We start from the raw sequence: 15,183 nt of genomic DNA, 5'->3' as shown, positions 1-15,183 counted from the left end.
AATGCCATGATACTACTCGTCGTTTTATCTAAGGATTTGAGTTTGGATTGGCACTGGAAAATGAAAAGCGAATACCAAACTCACATCTGAAGTTGAAAGTCATTACTATATGTAGTATAAATTCTCAAAAAGTTTTGAGGGCTGCAATCAGAGAAGACATTCGAATATGAGATGATAATAATAACAACCCAAATTGTTTAACACATTCCAAATACCATAAAATTCTTAATTAACGTAGTGGGACAAAGTTTACACAAGCTTACCAAGTTTTTATCCTACAAAACATAGTTGGGTACGTGCATACGTATACGTACTCAGTCTTATGATTTATACGATGAGGTACAAATCGATCTCGTAAACTATTTTTTTGTTTATTTCTTATAATAAGAATAATGACAACAATCATTGAGAATTAATTGTTGTAAATAAAAAAAAATCAAAACCAAAACCAAAAAGCATAACATTGTAAGAAAAAGAAAGGAAAAAAAAAATCTCAAAATCATGAGAGGGCACTAGTATTGTTTTTATCTTCCTCAGGAGCAGCAACGGTCCAGTATTGTTTCACCGCATAGTAAATCTTCTCTCTTTCATGAGGACCCTTCTCGTGGTCAGCAATTCTACCTTCCCATTGTAATCCTTTGGTTAATTCCTTAACCTTGATCAAGATGTCCACGTCATCTCTTATTATCACTCCACCACCCGGTCTAAGAATCCGGTCCATCTCCAACAATATCTTCTCCGGTTCACATTTACCTTGGTACAATGTGAAAACCGAGTCAGCGTGGATGAAATCATACGTTCTTGGATACGTCGACATCGCTTCACACCTAATGAAAAGAAGAAAAACCGGATTAAACCATAACTTCCAGAAAGAAAATTCCGGTTTAGTTTAAGTTCGGTTTATGCTTACCAGTTTTGATACGTTCCGATGAGACCACGCTCGTAAATGACACCGAGAGTATTGAGCTTAGCCTCGACCGGGACTACGTTCATGACCCAGACTGGATCATCAGCTAGAGCCGCCGCGAAACCACCGAGATAAGCGTTCATGTCAACTAAGTTTCTGTATCTCCCGCTTTCACCCAACTGGTAGTCTAATTTCTTGTAATAAGAAACTCTCTGTTTCCACAGTCTCGTGTTATCCAAGAAAGCTTCAGGTGTGATCTCTTCCAGATCGCCTTTGTTTACTCTCGGAGGAACCGCGTATAACCTAGCCGGCCACTTCTCTAACTTTCCACCAGCCACCGTCTTAAGATCCTCCGCCTCATCAACTTCAGGTAATGGCGTCAAACAAGAATCCATCTTCGTATACCTGAATCATTCGTATTTTTTTAGCCAAATTTTAAACTACTTATAAATTTTAGATATAGAAGCTGATTGATTGATTACCAGGCCATGTCGGGATCTTGATCATGACGACAAAACTCCGGATTCTTCAAGAGCTGTCTGGTTTTCTTACAGTGAATGTGGTTAAAGGGTTTTTGCCAAATAGCAAGATCATCTCTCTGAACAACTTTCTTCCAACACAAGTTTCTCGCGACCTGCTCGATCTGAGTCTGCTCTGCATTCAAATCATCCATCGTCCTTTCCCATCCTTTCCAACGTTGCTGCCAATTAATTGGCGGTCCAGAAAGTATCCAATACCCTCCTGGTCTTAAAACTCTATCCACCTCCATCAAGTAAGCCCCATCTGCAACACAACACAAAAGTGTTATTTATTAGAACTCAAAAAGGGAGTGAGTTCGAACTTGTTTAGGGTTTAGAGTCGAACCATTTTGACCCCAAGGGATAAGGCAACGAGAGCAATGTGCTAAGTCAAAGGCTCTAGAAGGGTACGGTAAGCGGATTGTAGCCATGATTCCGATCATCGCCGGCACGCCACGCTCGAGTGCGAACTGGACCTGAGCTTCGTGTGTGTCCCTTGGTGCAAATGACATCGTTGTAATGTTTCTTGATAAAAGATACGCACCGAAACTTGCCACCTGTAAAACCAAAGACACATTTGATTGGTCATATATACCAACAAAAGTTAGAAAACTAAGGCAAATTAAAAATAAAGTCAATCTAAGAGAAACAAAAAATTCTTCATTGTGACTCTTTTGTTACAAATTTTATTTTTTCAACTTTACAGGTTTAGCAGTAAAGTATGAGTAGGTCAATAGCGACATTATACGTTTAGGTGAGTTAGCGGGTATCACTCAGAAACCGAAGATGTTGAAAAAAGCAATATGTTTTATTTTCTAATCTAGTATGAATTCCAAAATGGTGATGCACTAATCAAATGAAATTAGACTAGATATGACTAGATTAAGGATATGCATGAATATATCTTGTTAGTTTAAAATGGACGTCCCAACAGATTTATTCGATTTTAACAGATTGGTGACAGAGAAAATCTTATTTAATTTTCTTTAATTTTTGATTATAAAAATAAAAAATGATCGAACCGGGTGGTTCGGTTTAATCGGAGGGAAGAGAAATTGAAAACGTACCCCGCAACCGGTATCGATGGCTGTACGGATAGAGCCGCCGCTGAGATCAATCAACCGTCCGATATCGTCAAGGTAAGCATCAGCGCCACGTGGAAACATCGTACCGCCACCAGGGAACCAAAACCGGTCATTCTCGTACCGAACCCAATTCTGATTCTTCTTCTCAATAGTAAGCTCCGTGTGAGGCACATTAGCGAACCACGCCACGTCACGGCTCTCCGGCCACCGGAAAGGCGTTTTGTAACCGTACGGCGCCGGAATTCGACATTTCAAGATTTCTTCTCTCTCGGGACAATGCCTTTGCCTGTACTCCAGCCTCTCTCTCGGGAACTTCAACGATCGCTTCGCGTCTTCGCAAGGCGTGTGCTCGCTCAGCTCGGCGCCGCACGACGGGAAACTCACGGCGGTTTCCTTCACCGGAGGCGGATCTTGAATGTTGTGGTGCGCGTCGAAGTCGAGATCTTTCGTGGAACTTGGTTTGGTGAACGTCTCGCACGGTGTACCGTCTGAATCATCGAAGGCGGCGCGTGGATTCGGCACCGTGTTTTGCCAAACACCGAGAAGGTAACTCCCGAGGCAGAGAAGCGCCACTAGGGTTACGTAGTAAAGATTCGACTTCTTAGACCGAGATGACATTCTTGTAAATAGATTCATCTCTTTGGGGAAAAAAAAACGATCAGTCAAATGGATGAAATCAAAATATTTATGTAAACACAAACGACGTCGACGAGAGCCGAATTGAATGTGTGACGAGTGAAGTTTTCAAGGGGTTGATATGAAGTGGTTCGAGGGTGTAATATAAAGGGAGAGGAGAGAAAAAAAAAAAATAAGAGCGAGTGTTCGGTACGCGCATTAAGGTCAAAGGGTCAATGAGGTTTTTTTATAATGGTGTATCGTTCGTGAGAGATTAGGCTTAAACGTGCGAGCTTGTTATAGGCAACAACAATGGGGGAATTATTTTTTTCACAATATTATTCTTTTCCAATTTCATCAAATGATTAGATTTAGTTTTGGGAAATTGTGGATTGTGTATATATTCATGCATTGTTTTTATGAGCAATATATCTTTTAGCTTTTGGAAGAGTTTTTAATGTTTTGTATCAAAGTTTTCCTTATAACTTGTGTTAATCTTACCAATTTTTTTTATAGAAAGGAATCCGTGTATGTGAGAAAGTGGACGCTGCGATGAAGCGCGTGAATTTTGATATCATAGGTGAGAGCCGAGAGGGGTCCGTTTGGGTCCTTTGGATGCAAAGAGACGCAATCCCAATTGCACTTTTCACCGGTACAAACCAATTTTATTACTTAACCGAAGCACTTTTTGGATGAATGTCCCGGTTCATATGCACTGTTTTTACAAAAAAAGCCTACACTGAGATTCTTCTTTTGCTCTGTATATACGCCAGTTATGGGAATGTAGTTTGCACTTTTTTGGGGGCCAGAGGCGTTTAAAACATTGCGGGGTTGTGAAGAAAAGCCCGAATAAGCAATGTTTTTAGTTCAAAAACATTGGAATCGTAAAACAATGTAGTAAGAAGAGTTTGGTTTGCCTTTGTAAACAAAATGCTGATATCCAAACAACATTATGTTATGTACCTTAGGTTTAAACCAATGCCCCATGGCATTGGACTGGGACATTTGAAACGAATGGAATTTAACCGATCTATCCTGGTTGGTACGTGTTTTTTTTTTGGGTGAGAATTCTCATGTTTAAAATAAACAATATTTAAACCAAAATTACACTTGAGTCCCATTCCAATAAAAGTTACAATAGATCTTTAATGATAAGTTGTTAAGATTACCGAAGTAAAATAGTTGATTTCTTATGATTTAAAGTAGACTTTAATCTAAAACTAAATTGAGCAAAGGTAACAGAAAAAACAAAGTAAACCTAAAATTTCCGAATCAAAATCCCGTAGTCTTTATCCTTGCATGGCCTATCAACTTTCAAAATATTTATTAGAAAAATTCCAAAGATATTTAGTTTTAATATATAAAATTATCCTTCATTGTAAAATGAGCGTTCCACGATGCCTGGATCACTCCCAAGTTGTAGTTTTACAGTTGGACTTTTGCTCTAGTTTTTTGCTTATCTCCAGTATTTATTTATGGCTAAGCAAAATAATGCAATAATAAAACTGCTTGTGTATCAGGAACCAGAGGCATAAACATATTTATTAAAATCATCATTCCTGCAAATATGTTTTTTTTTTTCTTTTTCTTTCCTATAAGATAGTAACAGCAGCAAATTTCGTAACAAAAGACCAACATAATTAAACTTTCTGAAATGAGTTTCTCCTTAACACCAGCTTCCTCGATCGACTTCAGGGTGTTTTGGAACCAACTGAAGAAGAGCGGCTATTACAACAATGTCAATAGGCCATAGCTGATTTGATCAAAGCAAGTGACCTCTCGTTTGTTTTTTTAAGCTTAGCACGATGATATATAGTCCTCATCCTACAATTTGATAAACAGGAATTTGAGTTGCTTATAATAAGATTTTATAGAGTTTGAAGATTATATTCTTGATAAAAGGAGAGAGAACTTTACTTGTTACCATTCTTGAGTTGAGTCGATCTTGTTCATTGATGAAGAAAGGCCTTCCAATCTCACCAATCTAATAACCGTGAAAACCGATAAATAAGTTGCCAAAAAAGGTAAGGTAACATGATGAATCCACACATACTTATACTACCTCCTCTAGTTGACACACATATACACCATACTTGTAGACATCATTATATATCCTAGGACTTACATTAGCCACTCTCTACGATGTTGGAACACCAACTCCTCCATAATTCACTCTTATACAACAACTCTAGTTAATCTTACTAGAAAACAGAAGCCCAGTTTCATATTTCTTGTTGACTTGTTCTCTTCTTTGTCGTTGACCTTTCTTGACGACAACAACAACTTATTCTTCTTCCTTCAGTCCTTGCTTCTTCCTCGCTTCTTCTTCATCAAAGGTTCAATGCAACATATATGTATGTACTAATGTACCTTGGAAAAATAAATGTAAATTAATACGAGGGAAATTAGATATCTTGCAAAATATCAATCTGATGAGATAATTTGACCTTTTAAGTATCGTTTTATTGTACACTAGGGATTGGACCCGCACATATGTGCGGAGTTAATTTAAAAAAAAACTAAATTTGCAATTAGATTTGGACTATGCAGAGTTACATTTGTTAACATTCATAATCCAACTTTGTACCAATTTATTTTTAGTTTGGTTTAGAAAAGAAGATGATTTTAAGTACATTAGAAAATAGTAAGAGAAAGATAGTATATATGTTTATGTCTATTTCGGGAACCCGTCTTATCCCATATACCGTAGTTTTAATCCTATTTTATCAATTTAGGATTGTATATTTTAGTCCAACAAATAAGAAAGTAGGTAAAAGATTCACATCCACATAACATATTATTTATAAATATAATTATTTGGTATAGCATTTATAACATAAACTTATATTGGTTTACCTTCATCAAATTTCTAAACGTTTGAAATAATAACCGCTTCACCATAAAATTTGGATTCACATGAAATTTAATTCAACTATCATAATTTTATAATCCCATCTTGATATATTTATTTCTTGTTGAAACTCCATAAGCCCCCAAATATATTTGCCTTTATTTATAAGGAGTAGAAATGTGTCCAACAATTTTAACAAAAAAATCTTAACAAAATATTTGATATCACCATTCAATATCTTAATTGTTTGTCTAAATATATTTATTGTTTGTTTCCAAATTCAAAAAGAATTATTTCTGTATATACATGATTTATATAATTAATGATTAAATTACGCTAATTTTATCCCATTTCTCCGTTTTTAGGTAATTCAAATGGATAAAGATATGGGAAAGTCTCATAACATATTTCCATATTTTTTATTCTCATTAATATTTTCATTTTATATATTAGAAAGATAACAAAATTGTTGATAAATGTTTTAATATAATTATAGAGTTTTCGTTTTTGTATAGCTATATATATTTAAAATTTATTTTTTATCTTTTACAAAATATTTAATTAATTTCAAATAATTAGCATCCAAAATATTTAGCATCCAAATTAGCAGTTCAACTAATTAACTCTGTTTTTAGGTAATTACAAAATATTAGATAATTAATTAATTGAAATTTATATAACTATATGTAAATAGTTAATTTAGAATATACTGTTTTAATATTTAATTTTGAATATACTTTTTTAATATTTAATTTAGAAAAATATTTGAAAACAATATATTCGAAATTATTTATTTATGTGTTATAATCATATCCAAAATTAGATCCGAAATTTAAGTATCCTTCCTTATAACTAATTATGAAAAGAGGTAATCATTTATTTCTTTTATAATTGTTACCATTATTTTAGGAAGTTATATTTTTTTTATAAAAAAAAATTATGTATGCAAATTATTCTGTTTGACAACATGGATATATGTTATGTTTTTTTATTTTTTTATCCCTATTTAATAGTATAGATTCCAACCAAACCGAATAAAAAAGATTTATCCAAAACATTCAAACCGATTGAATAATTAAAATACCGGTTCCAAACTAAAATTATAAAATACCGAATACACGTAAATAATTAAGATGAACAAAAAATATAGATCGGCTCTCTAAAACCTAGCTAGTTCCCCTCTCCGGCTCTGCAGCCATGACGAGTCTTGGCAGAAATCTCTGGAAGAATTTTGCTTGCCTGAATCGTTACTTTTCTTCTGCCTCGGCCGCCGCGGTGCGGTACTCAGTGGGAAGAGATCCGTCGTCACTCCCGTTGGCTCTCACCCAGAAGCTTCCTAAAAACCCCATCCCTTGTTTCGTCGCTGACCGTCCGGTTTCTCTACGCTACAGAGTCAAAACAATGATCGAGCTTTCTCAGTTGGACAAGGCTGCGGAAATCGCTCGTTTCGCTGGATCCGAAGATCATCGCGATGGCCCCGAGACAACGATCGTCATGTGCAACGAAATCATCGACGCCATGATCGGGGCCAAACGTTACGTGGACGCCAAGGCTCTGTTCCACTACTTCTTCAACGAGTGTAAAATTAATCCCAGCGTCGTCTCTTTCAACCACATGATCAAAGTCCACTGTATTGAAAACCGCCTAGACAAAGCCCTCCAACTATACCGTCACGCCAGAGTTTCTCGTCGAGACAACGAAGACACATACAGGATTCTGACCAAAGCTCTTGTCCACGCAGGGAGGATCTATGAAGCTCTGGGTATGATTAAGGCGGTAGGTAAGTATGATTTAGTTGCATACACCTATCTGATTCGTGGCTTCTTAGATCTTGGAAACATCCACAAAGCTGGTCAATTAGCCAAATGTATGGAGTACCAGAGTTATTATTACATAGGGATTCGGAATGCAGAGTTTATGGAGTACTGGTTTAGACAAGGCAATGATGAGAAAGCCATGAACATTTACAGCTCAATCATGTCCAGCAATGAAATATATCTGATGGGTGGAGATACGTTTTTGAGAATCTTGCTAAAGTACGGTAAGATATCTGAGGCGTGGGCATTGTTCAAGAAGATGATAAACAATCCTGTCGTACGACCTAATTTCAGTTCAGAGACTATTAATATGATGGTGAATGAGTGTTTCAAGATCGGCAACTTTAAGGAGGCAATGGATACTTTCAAGGTGGGAGCTTCGTTTTCTAGTTGTTACACTAACATTATCGACAGGTTTTGCGAGCTTGGAATGATGACTGAGGCAGAAGGTTTGTTTGAGGGAATGTGGTCACACAAAGACGACTTGGTCTTGTCCCTTGAGATTCCTACATTTAGATCAATGATCAATGGATATGTTAAGGCTGGGAGGGTCGATGATGCTCAACAGATGTTGAAAAAGATGGTGAATGTAAGTCTACTCAAGGTTGCTGTTCGTCAGGCCGATTAGAGAGCTTCTTGAGATTGGATGCCTATACCAAAGTTTTTTTTGTTTGAGGTCTTAAAAGAAGTTTTTTAGTTTAGATTGCATTCATTTTGCAATGTATTAATATTATACTTTCTGATAGAAGGCAAACATACCCATTGATCATTGATCTAAATGTAGAACGATTATTAAATTTGTGATGTCTTCTGAATATTTAAATGTTACATTTTGTTTTTGTAGTGTTGATTATCTTTGATAAAAATTTGTTCTAAATTCGATACAAGCTGGTATTCAATAACAATATTGATTTGAATATAATTTATTAAATATATTATGTATTTTCTTTTAAAAAGTTATAATAAAGCGGAGAGAAAAAGCATTGTTATTTAGGTTATGATACTCAATGAGAAAATGTCAAAACTCTAGAAAAAAAAATCAATTAGAGGTGAGATAACATTAAACTAGAAATAAGTTAAAGAGCTTTACATGTGAATTAAGGACACAAATAAGTAAGTTATTAGATCATGTCAAGACATATTTTATTGTCAATAAAAAAATATTAAATCAATATTAGCTTAATGGTGTCAATACTAATATCACCATGTGAATTTACCAACACTACATAATGTGAATTCATTAATATGTGAAATACCCTCTTTTATCTCTGATCACATGTTTGAAAAGGGATTTTTGCCAAATATGCCACATTTTTTATAATTTTTTTGGAGAATGTCACATTTTCTTCATTTTTCTAAAAATGCCATATTTAGAAAATGACTTCTCGTTTGAGTTGTTGATAATAAGATTTTGTAGAGTTAGAAGATTCTTGATAAAAGGAGAGAGAACTTTACTTGATACTTGTTACCATTCTTGAGTCCTTTTTCAATCTTATTCATCGATTAAAGTTGTGCACACAGAAGATCCCATCCAGCAGAAAAGAGATATACGTCCAAGTAACTCAGCACATTCTTTATTTTGTGTTAAAATACATAAAGACATCAGCCAAAACACAAAACTTCAATAGACCTTAGTGGTAAACAGATTTGAATTTGATCACTCTTACCTTATATATTCATGATCTCCCAAGCGAGACAATTTGATCCAGGAACAAGAACGTAGATAAAAGTGCGTTCTTGGACTGAAAATAACAAAAACATCCATCAACAAAGATTCATCATGGATTGCTAATTAAATCCACAATCGCCATCAACATTTACTTTATCATTTTCATTTGCAATCGCTACACAAAAACCAAAATATCAATAAGATGAACACACTTCTCCATATCAATAAGATGAACACATTCTCTATATTATTCGCATGACATTATTATTATGTAACGTGAATTAATTTCAGCTCATGACTTTAGATGAAGTCTTGCACAAGCTTAGTACAAATCAGCTCCTTTCATGTGTGTGATGACACGTGTCACCACTTAATAAGCTCCTTTCAAAGTCTCCACTCCCAACAGAGTCTTTGTCATTCCTTTAATACTGAAACCTTCTGTGTCAACTAGAACGTTTGGACAAGGGCTTTCTTTCTCAACTGGATTTTATTATAATACAAGTTAATACTATATTTAATTATGGAATATCTTAGAGAAATAGAAACAAAATAAATAAATTTTTGGCAATTGCAAGCATATCTAAGATTCAGTGTATATTTTATCTCACCTAATTTGAAGGCTGAAAGTATTTTCTTGATATTCTCGGATTTCATTGTCACTTGCCGTCCGCCGCCATGTTTCTCTGTCGTCGGCTCGTCCTCTCTTCCTTTCGTAGCTTCTCCTCCGTCGTCAAGAAAGATCCTTCCTTGGATTACCGACCACTGGCATTACGAGCGCGAGTTAATTTCCTGATCCGCTTGGGAGACCTGGACACGGCGGCCAAGCACGCACGCCTGGCTGGCCAATATAGTAGCTATTACATAATCGGCCTCAACGAGACGTGCCAAGCAATAATCGGCGCCATGTGCGAAGCCAAGAGGTACGAAGATGCCTTGGACCTGTTCCATTATTTCTACCGCGTTTCCAAGATTGCACCTTGTCGTGGTTACTTTAATCATATCATCAAACTCCACTTGGACCAAGGCCGTTTGGACGACGCTCTTAACCTCTACGACTCCTCACTGGCCAATCACGTTACGCAGTCCCTCATCTCCAAAGGTTTGGTCGACGCCGGGAGACAAGACGAAGTCATGGATCTATTAGATCAGCCGAGAAGGTTTTCCAATTTGGCGTGGGATGAGAATGTGTACAAGCCGCCCCTGTTGGAGGGGCTATTGCGTCAAGGGGATTTTGAAAAGGCCAATGAGGTATTGGGTCATCTATTGGGGAGCTCTCATGTTCATGGTGATGGGTATGACCGTGTTGCGATTTTTAGCCACACATACATGAAGTATTGGTTCGGGCAAGGTAAGGAGGACAAGGCTATGCATTGTTACAGTCTTTTGCAGTTGCACAAACTTACGAAAGCCACTGTTGTCAACGCACTTTTGGCCCTTCTTCTCAAGTATGGCAAGAAAATTGAAGCTTGGTCCTTATTCGACCAGGTTTTGCATAGCAAGGAGATGGACAATGTGAATCATTATACGCTAAATATCGTGGTGAACGAGTGTTTCAAAATTGGTCGGTTTGACCTCGCAATCCAAATTTTCCACAAGGTGAAAGCATTAAAGCTGAAGTTTCCACATGTTGTTACGTGTTACAGAAACATTATCACAAGGCTTAACAAGCAGGGTATATTGTTTGAGGCAGAGCACTTGTTTCAAGAAATGTGTTCAGACGAATTGGTGAGTCCTGATGTTTCTACATACACATCGATGATCGATGCATATCTAAAAGCTGGGAGAACCGAGGATGCTCTTCTTCTCTCAAACAAGATGGTTGATGCATTTCTAGGGCAGCTTGCTCGCCTCGCTTGCCTCTAATATTTCACAACTAGATTGAATTTCTATTACTATAGTATTGTTTTTTGATATTTGTCCCAAGTTTGATGTTTGGTTTGGAGAGTTTCAGTTCAGGCTTTAATTATATTTCAATAACCATATAGTTTACTACTCCAGTATTTGCTTAGAAAAATTAAACCAACATCTAATAATAATTCAATATTAAAACTTGTGTATCAAGAATCTGAGGTATGAACATATTTATTAAAATCACCGAAGCACTTTTTGGATGAATGTCCCGGTCTATATGCACTGTTTATACGAAAAAGCGTACACTGAGATTCTTCTTTTGCTCTGTATATACGCCAGTTATGGGAATGTAGTTTGCACTTTTTTTGGGGGCCAGAGGAGTTTAAAACCTTGCTGGGTTGTGATGACAAGCCCGAAGAAGCAATGATTTTAGTTCAAAACATTGGAATCGTAAAACGCAGTAAGAAGAGTTTTGTTTGGTTTGCCTTTGTAAACAAAAAGCTGATATCCAAACAACATTTTGTACCTTACACCCATGGCGTTGGACTGTGGCATTTAAAACGAATGGAATTGAACCGATCTTCCTGGTTGGTAATATATATTCATGTTAATAAACAATATCCAAACAAAAATTACACTTTAGTCCCATTCCAGTAAAAGTTACAATTGATGATCTTAACGATAAGTTGTTAAGATTACCGAAGTAAAATAGTTGATTCAAACCAAAATTAAACTTTATCCCATTCCAATAAAAGCTACAATAGATGCACTACAAGATAAACGGCTTTTAACGACGTTTTATATTGATATTAACGTCGGTTACTAAATGACGCAAATTATATTGGCTTCGGTTGATCAAATGACGTTAAATTATACGTCAATATAATTGCATCGGTTTCAATTTTTGACGCAAGAGTCAAAAGCTCATACTTTGGGTCTGTTCGTTTTGTTGATGCTGGCGGCAGCGGTAACGGCTGCAGCAGCGACAAACGCAACTTTTTTAATCCCCGTATTTAATCGACGTTCAAAATCAGAAACTGCGTTTGTCGCAGCGTCATGCCGCAGGTACCTGCGGCAACCAAACGAACAACGATAGCTGCAGTTGACGCAGCCGCAGGTACTTGCAGCGACGAAACGAACAGACTCACCATCTAAAAATTGTGGTACTTAACTAGTTATAGTCAAGATCAACGTACGATACAAAAAAAATAATGTTAGCGACACAAAATTTCAATAACAACTATTTTGTATAAAAGATGTGTCTCAGGTGTGTAATCAATGATGTGTATATGAGTAGTGATTGTAAAATTACAAAATGGTTGTAATACAAATACAATAAATCGTTGCAAATTTCTTATTAATCGCGCATTTCCAACAACGATTCCTTTATTTATAATTTTATATTATAGTCTTTCTGTTGGTTGATTTGGTAAGCGGCCAACCTCTTTCTGACCAAAGTACGTCGATTTGCAACTTGACCAAAAGAAAAGTAAACCAGATTATTTAAGATATGGATAAAGTTTGGGAGGGTTACGTAAACCAGTTACCAGTGAACTAGAGATCGATCAATTGATGGAAAAAAAAAAAAAAAAAACTCATTCCATTTTATCAGATGTGGAAAAAAGATTATGTCATTTTGATTAAAACATATTAAAAGAAAAATTGACCTTCAAATATATAGTCTTTGTATCCTAACAGATCTAATTGTTGTTCTTTCTCTTTTGTTTTTCCATAGATGTAATTAGAGATGTTGTGGTGGATGAAAAAACCCGGCTCGGCCCGAACCCACAAAAAACCCAAATTCAAAAAGCCCAAATTACATCTGTAATTGTTCATGTTCTCGTTTTTGCTCACACGCTCACGTCATATCGATGACGTCATATGTGTGTCCGGCTGTTACCAATCATCTCCACCGGCGGTGGCATCAAATCAGAACCCAACTAACTATATTCACTAAATCGGAGATTCGAGTTTGGTTAAATCTGTTTCTATTGGTAAGAATCTCTCTGATTTTATTTGTAGATCATGATGAATTTGGGAATTGTTTTTAGCAAAATTAGGGTTCGATGGTGTTTGGGGGGATTGCAAAATTGATCTGTTTGTTTGTATTATTTGCGTTGAATACCATCTCTCAGGATCGTTGAACCACCGGGGATTCTCCTAAGCGCAGCCACATCCGTGTGGATACCAGTTCCACCGCGACGGCTCTTTGACTTTCTGAGAGATGTGCTTTTGAGATCGGAGTGGGACATTTTATCCAACGGTGGACCAATGCAGGAGATTGCTAACATCTTCAAGGGCCAAGATCAATCCAACTCCGTCTCCTTACTCCGATCCACCGTAAGTATACATATGCATGCATGTGTCTTGAAAATGACAGTTGTGGTCATATGAATGAATCTTGTCGTGCGTATGTGTTTGATTGGAAAAGGACAAATCTTGAAGTTGGAAGCATGCAGTGAAAAGAAGTCAAAATCAACAAGACATTTTGTGACCTTTATTTTATTTTCTCTCTCTCTACTGACTTTTTTGTTTTCACGTTATTGACCCATTTTCTCAATTTTGTGTGTGTGTGTGAAGGCGATGAATGCGAATCAGAGTAGTATGTTGATACTACAAGAGACGAGCATAGACGCATCTGGTGCGGTTGTTGTGCACGCACCTGTAGATATCCCTGCTATGCATTCTGTGATGAAGGGTGCAGATTCGGCTTACGTGGCTTTGCTTCCTTCTGGGTTTGGTATTCTCCCAGATGGTCAAGGGATGGAGGAAACCGGTTCGCTTCTCACTGTGGCCTTTCAGATTTTGGTTAACTCTCTTCCTACGGCTAAGCTCAACGTGGAATCAATCGAGACCGTTAACAATCTAATATCATGCACCGTTCAGAAAATCAGAGCCGCTCTTAGATGTGATAAATAATAGCTATAATGGGCTTTTTGGAGTCAAGAACGAACAAGTGCATGTGGTATTGGTCCATTTGATGGTTCGGGTATTTGACTCACTAATCTGTTATTGTGTCTATATTTGGTGATTAGGCTTCAATATTTTTGTCGGAGGTGCGATATAAAAAATTTATTTGCCACTATTTTTTTTTAATCCTAGTGTTAGTTAACTTAGACAAGTTCATTATTAACAAGGACCCTACAAATGTGTGTTGGTTGAATAATTTAGCCATGTATATCTACACATATCAATCAAAATTAAATTGTGCAGCATTAGAGAAAATTAAATGACATGAATAATTTTACATAAATGTCATGAAGAGTTTTACAAACTATAAATAATTTTGTCATGTCATTTATGTAAAACTCTTAACATAGTTTTATGTTATCTCAGGTCTAATTGAATTGTACATAAATATTAAATACCTTCAAAGTCACCAAATAGATAAGTATTATTAGCTGTACTAAGCTTGTGCAAGGCACCATCTAAAGTCATGAGCTGAAATCAATGCACATTGCATACAAATTGATAGTAATGTCAGGCGAATAATATAGAGAGGTGTGTTCATCTTATTCATATTTTATTTTTTCATGTAGCGATTGCAAATGAAAATGATAAAGTAAATGTTGATGGCGAAGAATAGGCATTTTTGCCACCTCTGCATAAAAAGGGACCAAAGAGCATTTAATTTGACTAATGACTATCAGTAAGATAATTTTCTCAGAACTTGATACTAATTTTTCAATTCTATAAAATCTGTTGATTTGTGACACTAAACAGAGCCTGTTTGTTCGACTGCCATCGTGGGGCCGTAATTGCATAAGAAAGCTTGAGGGTGAAACCTAGAAAATCTACATTAGCCTCTAAAGCTTTCAGTTTAGTGGCACGTGTGAAGTGGCGTAAGGTATTTTGCAAAATTGTTTAATT

General features: G+C 36.3%; 5 protein-coding genes across 5 annotated transcripts in view; 4 read left to right on the top strand and 1 right to left on the bottom strand.

Moving 5' to 3' along the window:
• Positions 1-350: 350 nt before the first annotated feature.
• LOC104783148 (putative methyltransferase PMT16) lies at positions 351-3,393 on the bottom strand. The gene is made up of 5 exons (XM_010508250.3): positions 2,493-3,393; positions 1,772-1,982; positions 1,390-1,690; positions 911-1,312; positions 351-827 (listed from the first exon to the last, which is right to left on the bottom strand). Exons 1-5 carry the CDS (start codon positions 3,144-3,146, stop codon positions 500-502), a joined length of 1,896 nt encoding a protein of 631 aa, XP_010506552.2. The 5' UTR covers positions 3,147-3,393; the 3' UTR covers positions 351-499.
• Positions 3,394-7,173: 3,780 nt separating this feature from the next.
• Positions 7,174-8,421, top strand: LOC147946401 (pentatricopeptide repeat-containing protein At3g60960, mitochondrial-like). Its single transcript, XM_087509600.1, has one exon. It carries the CDS (start codon positions 7,174-7,176, stop codon positions 8,419-8,421), a length of 1,248 nt encoding a protein of 415 aa, XP_087365726.1.
• Positions 8,422-10,137: 1,716 nt separating this feature from the next.
• On the top strand, positions 10,138-11,325 carry LOC147946400 (pentatricopeptide repeat-containing protein At3g60980, mitochondrial-like). Its single transcript, XM_087509599.1, has one exon. It carries the CDS (start codon positions 10,138-10,140, stop codon positions 11,323-11,325), a length of 1,188 nt encoding a protein of 395 aa, XP_087365725.1.
• Positions 11,326-12,725: 1,400 nt separating this feature from the next.
• Positions 12,726-15,183, top strand: part of LOC104783143 (putative carboxylesterase 8) — a 59,866-nt gene continuing 57,408 nt past the window's right edge. Inside the window, exon 1 of the mRNA XM_010508245.2 lies at positions 12,726-12,742. The gene's annotated coding sequence lies outside the window, so the exon portion shown is untranslated. The remainder of the gene's footprint in view (positions 12,743-15,183) is intronic.
• On the top strand, positions 13,174-14,398 carry LOC147946399 (homeobox-leucine zipper protein HDG1-like). The gene is made up of 3 exons (XM_087512050.1): positions 13,174-13,307; positions 13,449-13,653; positions 13,894-14,398. Exons 2-3 carry the CDS (start codon positions 13,585-13,587, stop codon positions 14,230-14,232), a joined length of 408 nt encoding a protein of 135 aa, XP_087368176.1. The 5' UTR covers positions 13,174-13,307; positions 13,449-13,584; the 3' UTR covers positions 14,233-14,398.

Source organism: Camelina sativa, chromosome 4 (assembly GCF_030686135.1).
Source record: "Camelina sativa cultivar CO46 ecotype springtype chromosome 4, ASM3068613v1".
In the NCBI taxonomy this organism is placed as follows: domain Eukaryota; kingdom Viridiplantae; phylum Streptophyta; class Magnoliopsida; order Brassicales; family Brassicaceae; genus Camelina; species Camelina sativa.
This window is presented reverse-complemented; position numbering and strand designations above follow the sequence as displayed.

What these genes read in the sequence shown, in the direction of transcription:
- LOC147946401 (XM_087509600.1), top strand. Translation starts at nt 7,174, where the DNA reads ATGACGAGTCTTGGCAGAAATCTCTGGAAGAATTTTGCTTGCCTGAAT.
- LOC147946399 (XM_087512050.1), top strand. Translation starts at nt 13,585, where the DNA reads ATGCAGGAGATTGCTAACATCTTCAAGGGCCAAGATCAATCCAACTCC. An exon ending in TCTCCTTACTCCGATCCACC is followed by an intron (nt 13,654 to 13,893) that starts GTAAGTATACAT and finishes GTGTGTGTGAAG; the next exon opens with GCGATGAATGCGAATCAGAG.
- LOC104783148 (XM_010508250.3), bottom strand. Translation starts at nt 3,146, where the DNA reads ATGAATCTATTTACAAGAATGTCATCTCGGTCTAAGAAGTCGAATCTT. An exon ending in CCATCGATACCGGTTGCGGG is followed by an intron (nt 1,983 to 2,492) that starts GTACGTTTTCAA and finishes TTGGTTTTACAG; the next exon opens with GTGGCAAGTTTCGGTGCGTA. An exon ending in TATCCCTTGGGGTCAAAATG is followed by an intron (nt 1,691 to 1,771) that starts GTTCGACTCTAA and finishes GTTGTGTTGCAG; the next exon opens with ATGGGGCTTACTTGATGGAG.
- LOC147946400 (XM_087509599.1), top strand. Translation starts at nt 10,138, where the DNA reads ATGTTTCTCTGTCGTCGGCTCGTCCTCTCTTCCTTTCGTAGCTTCTCC.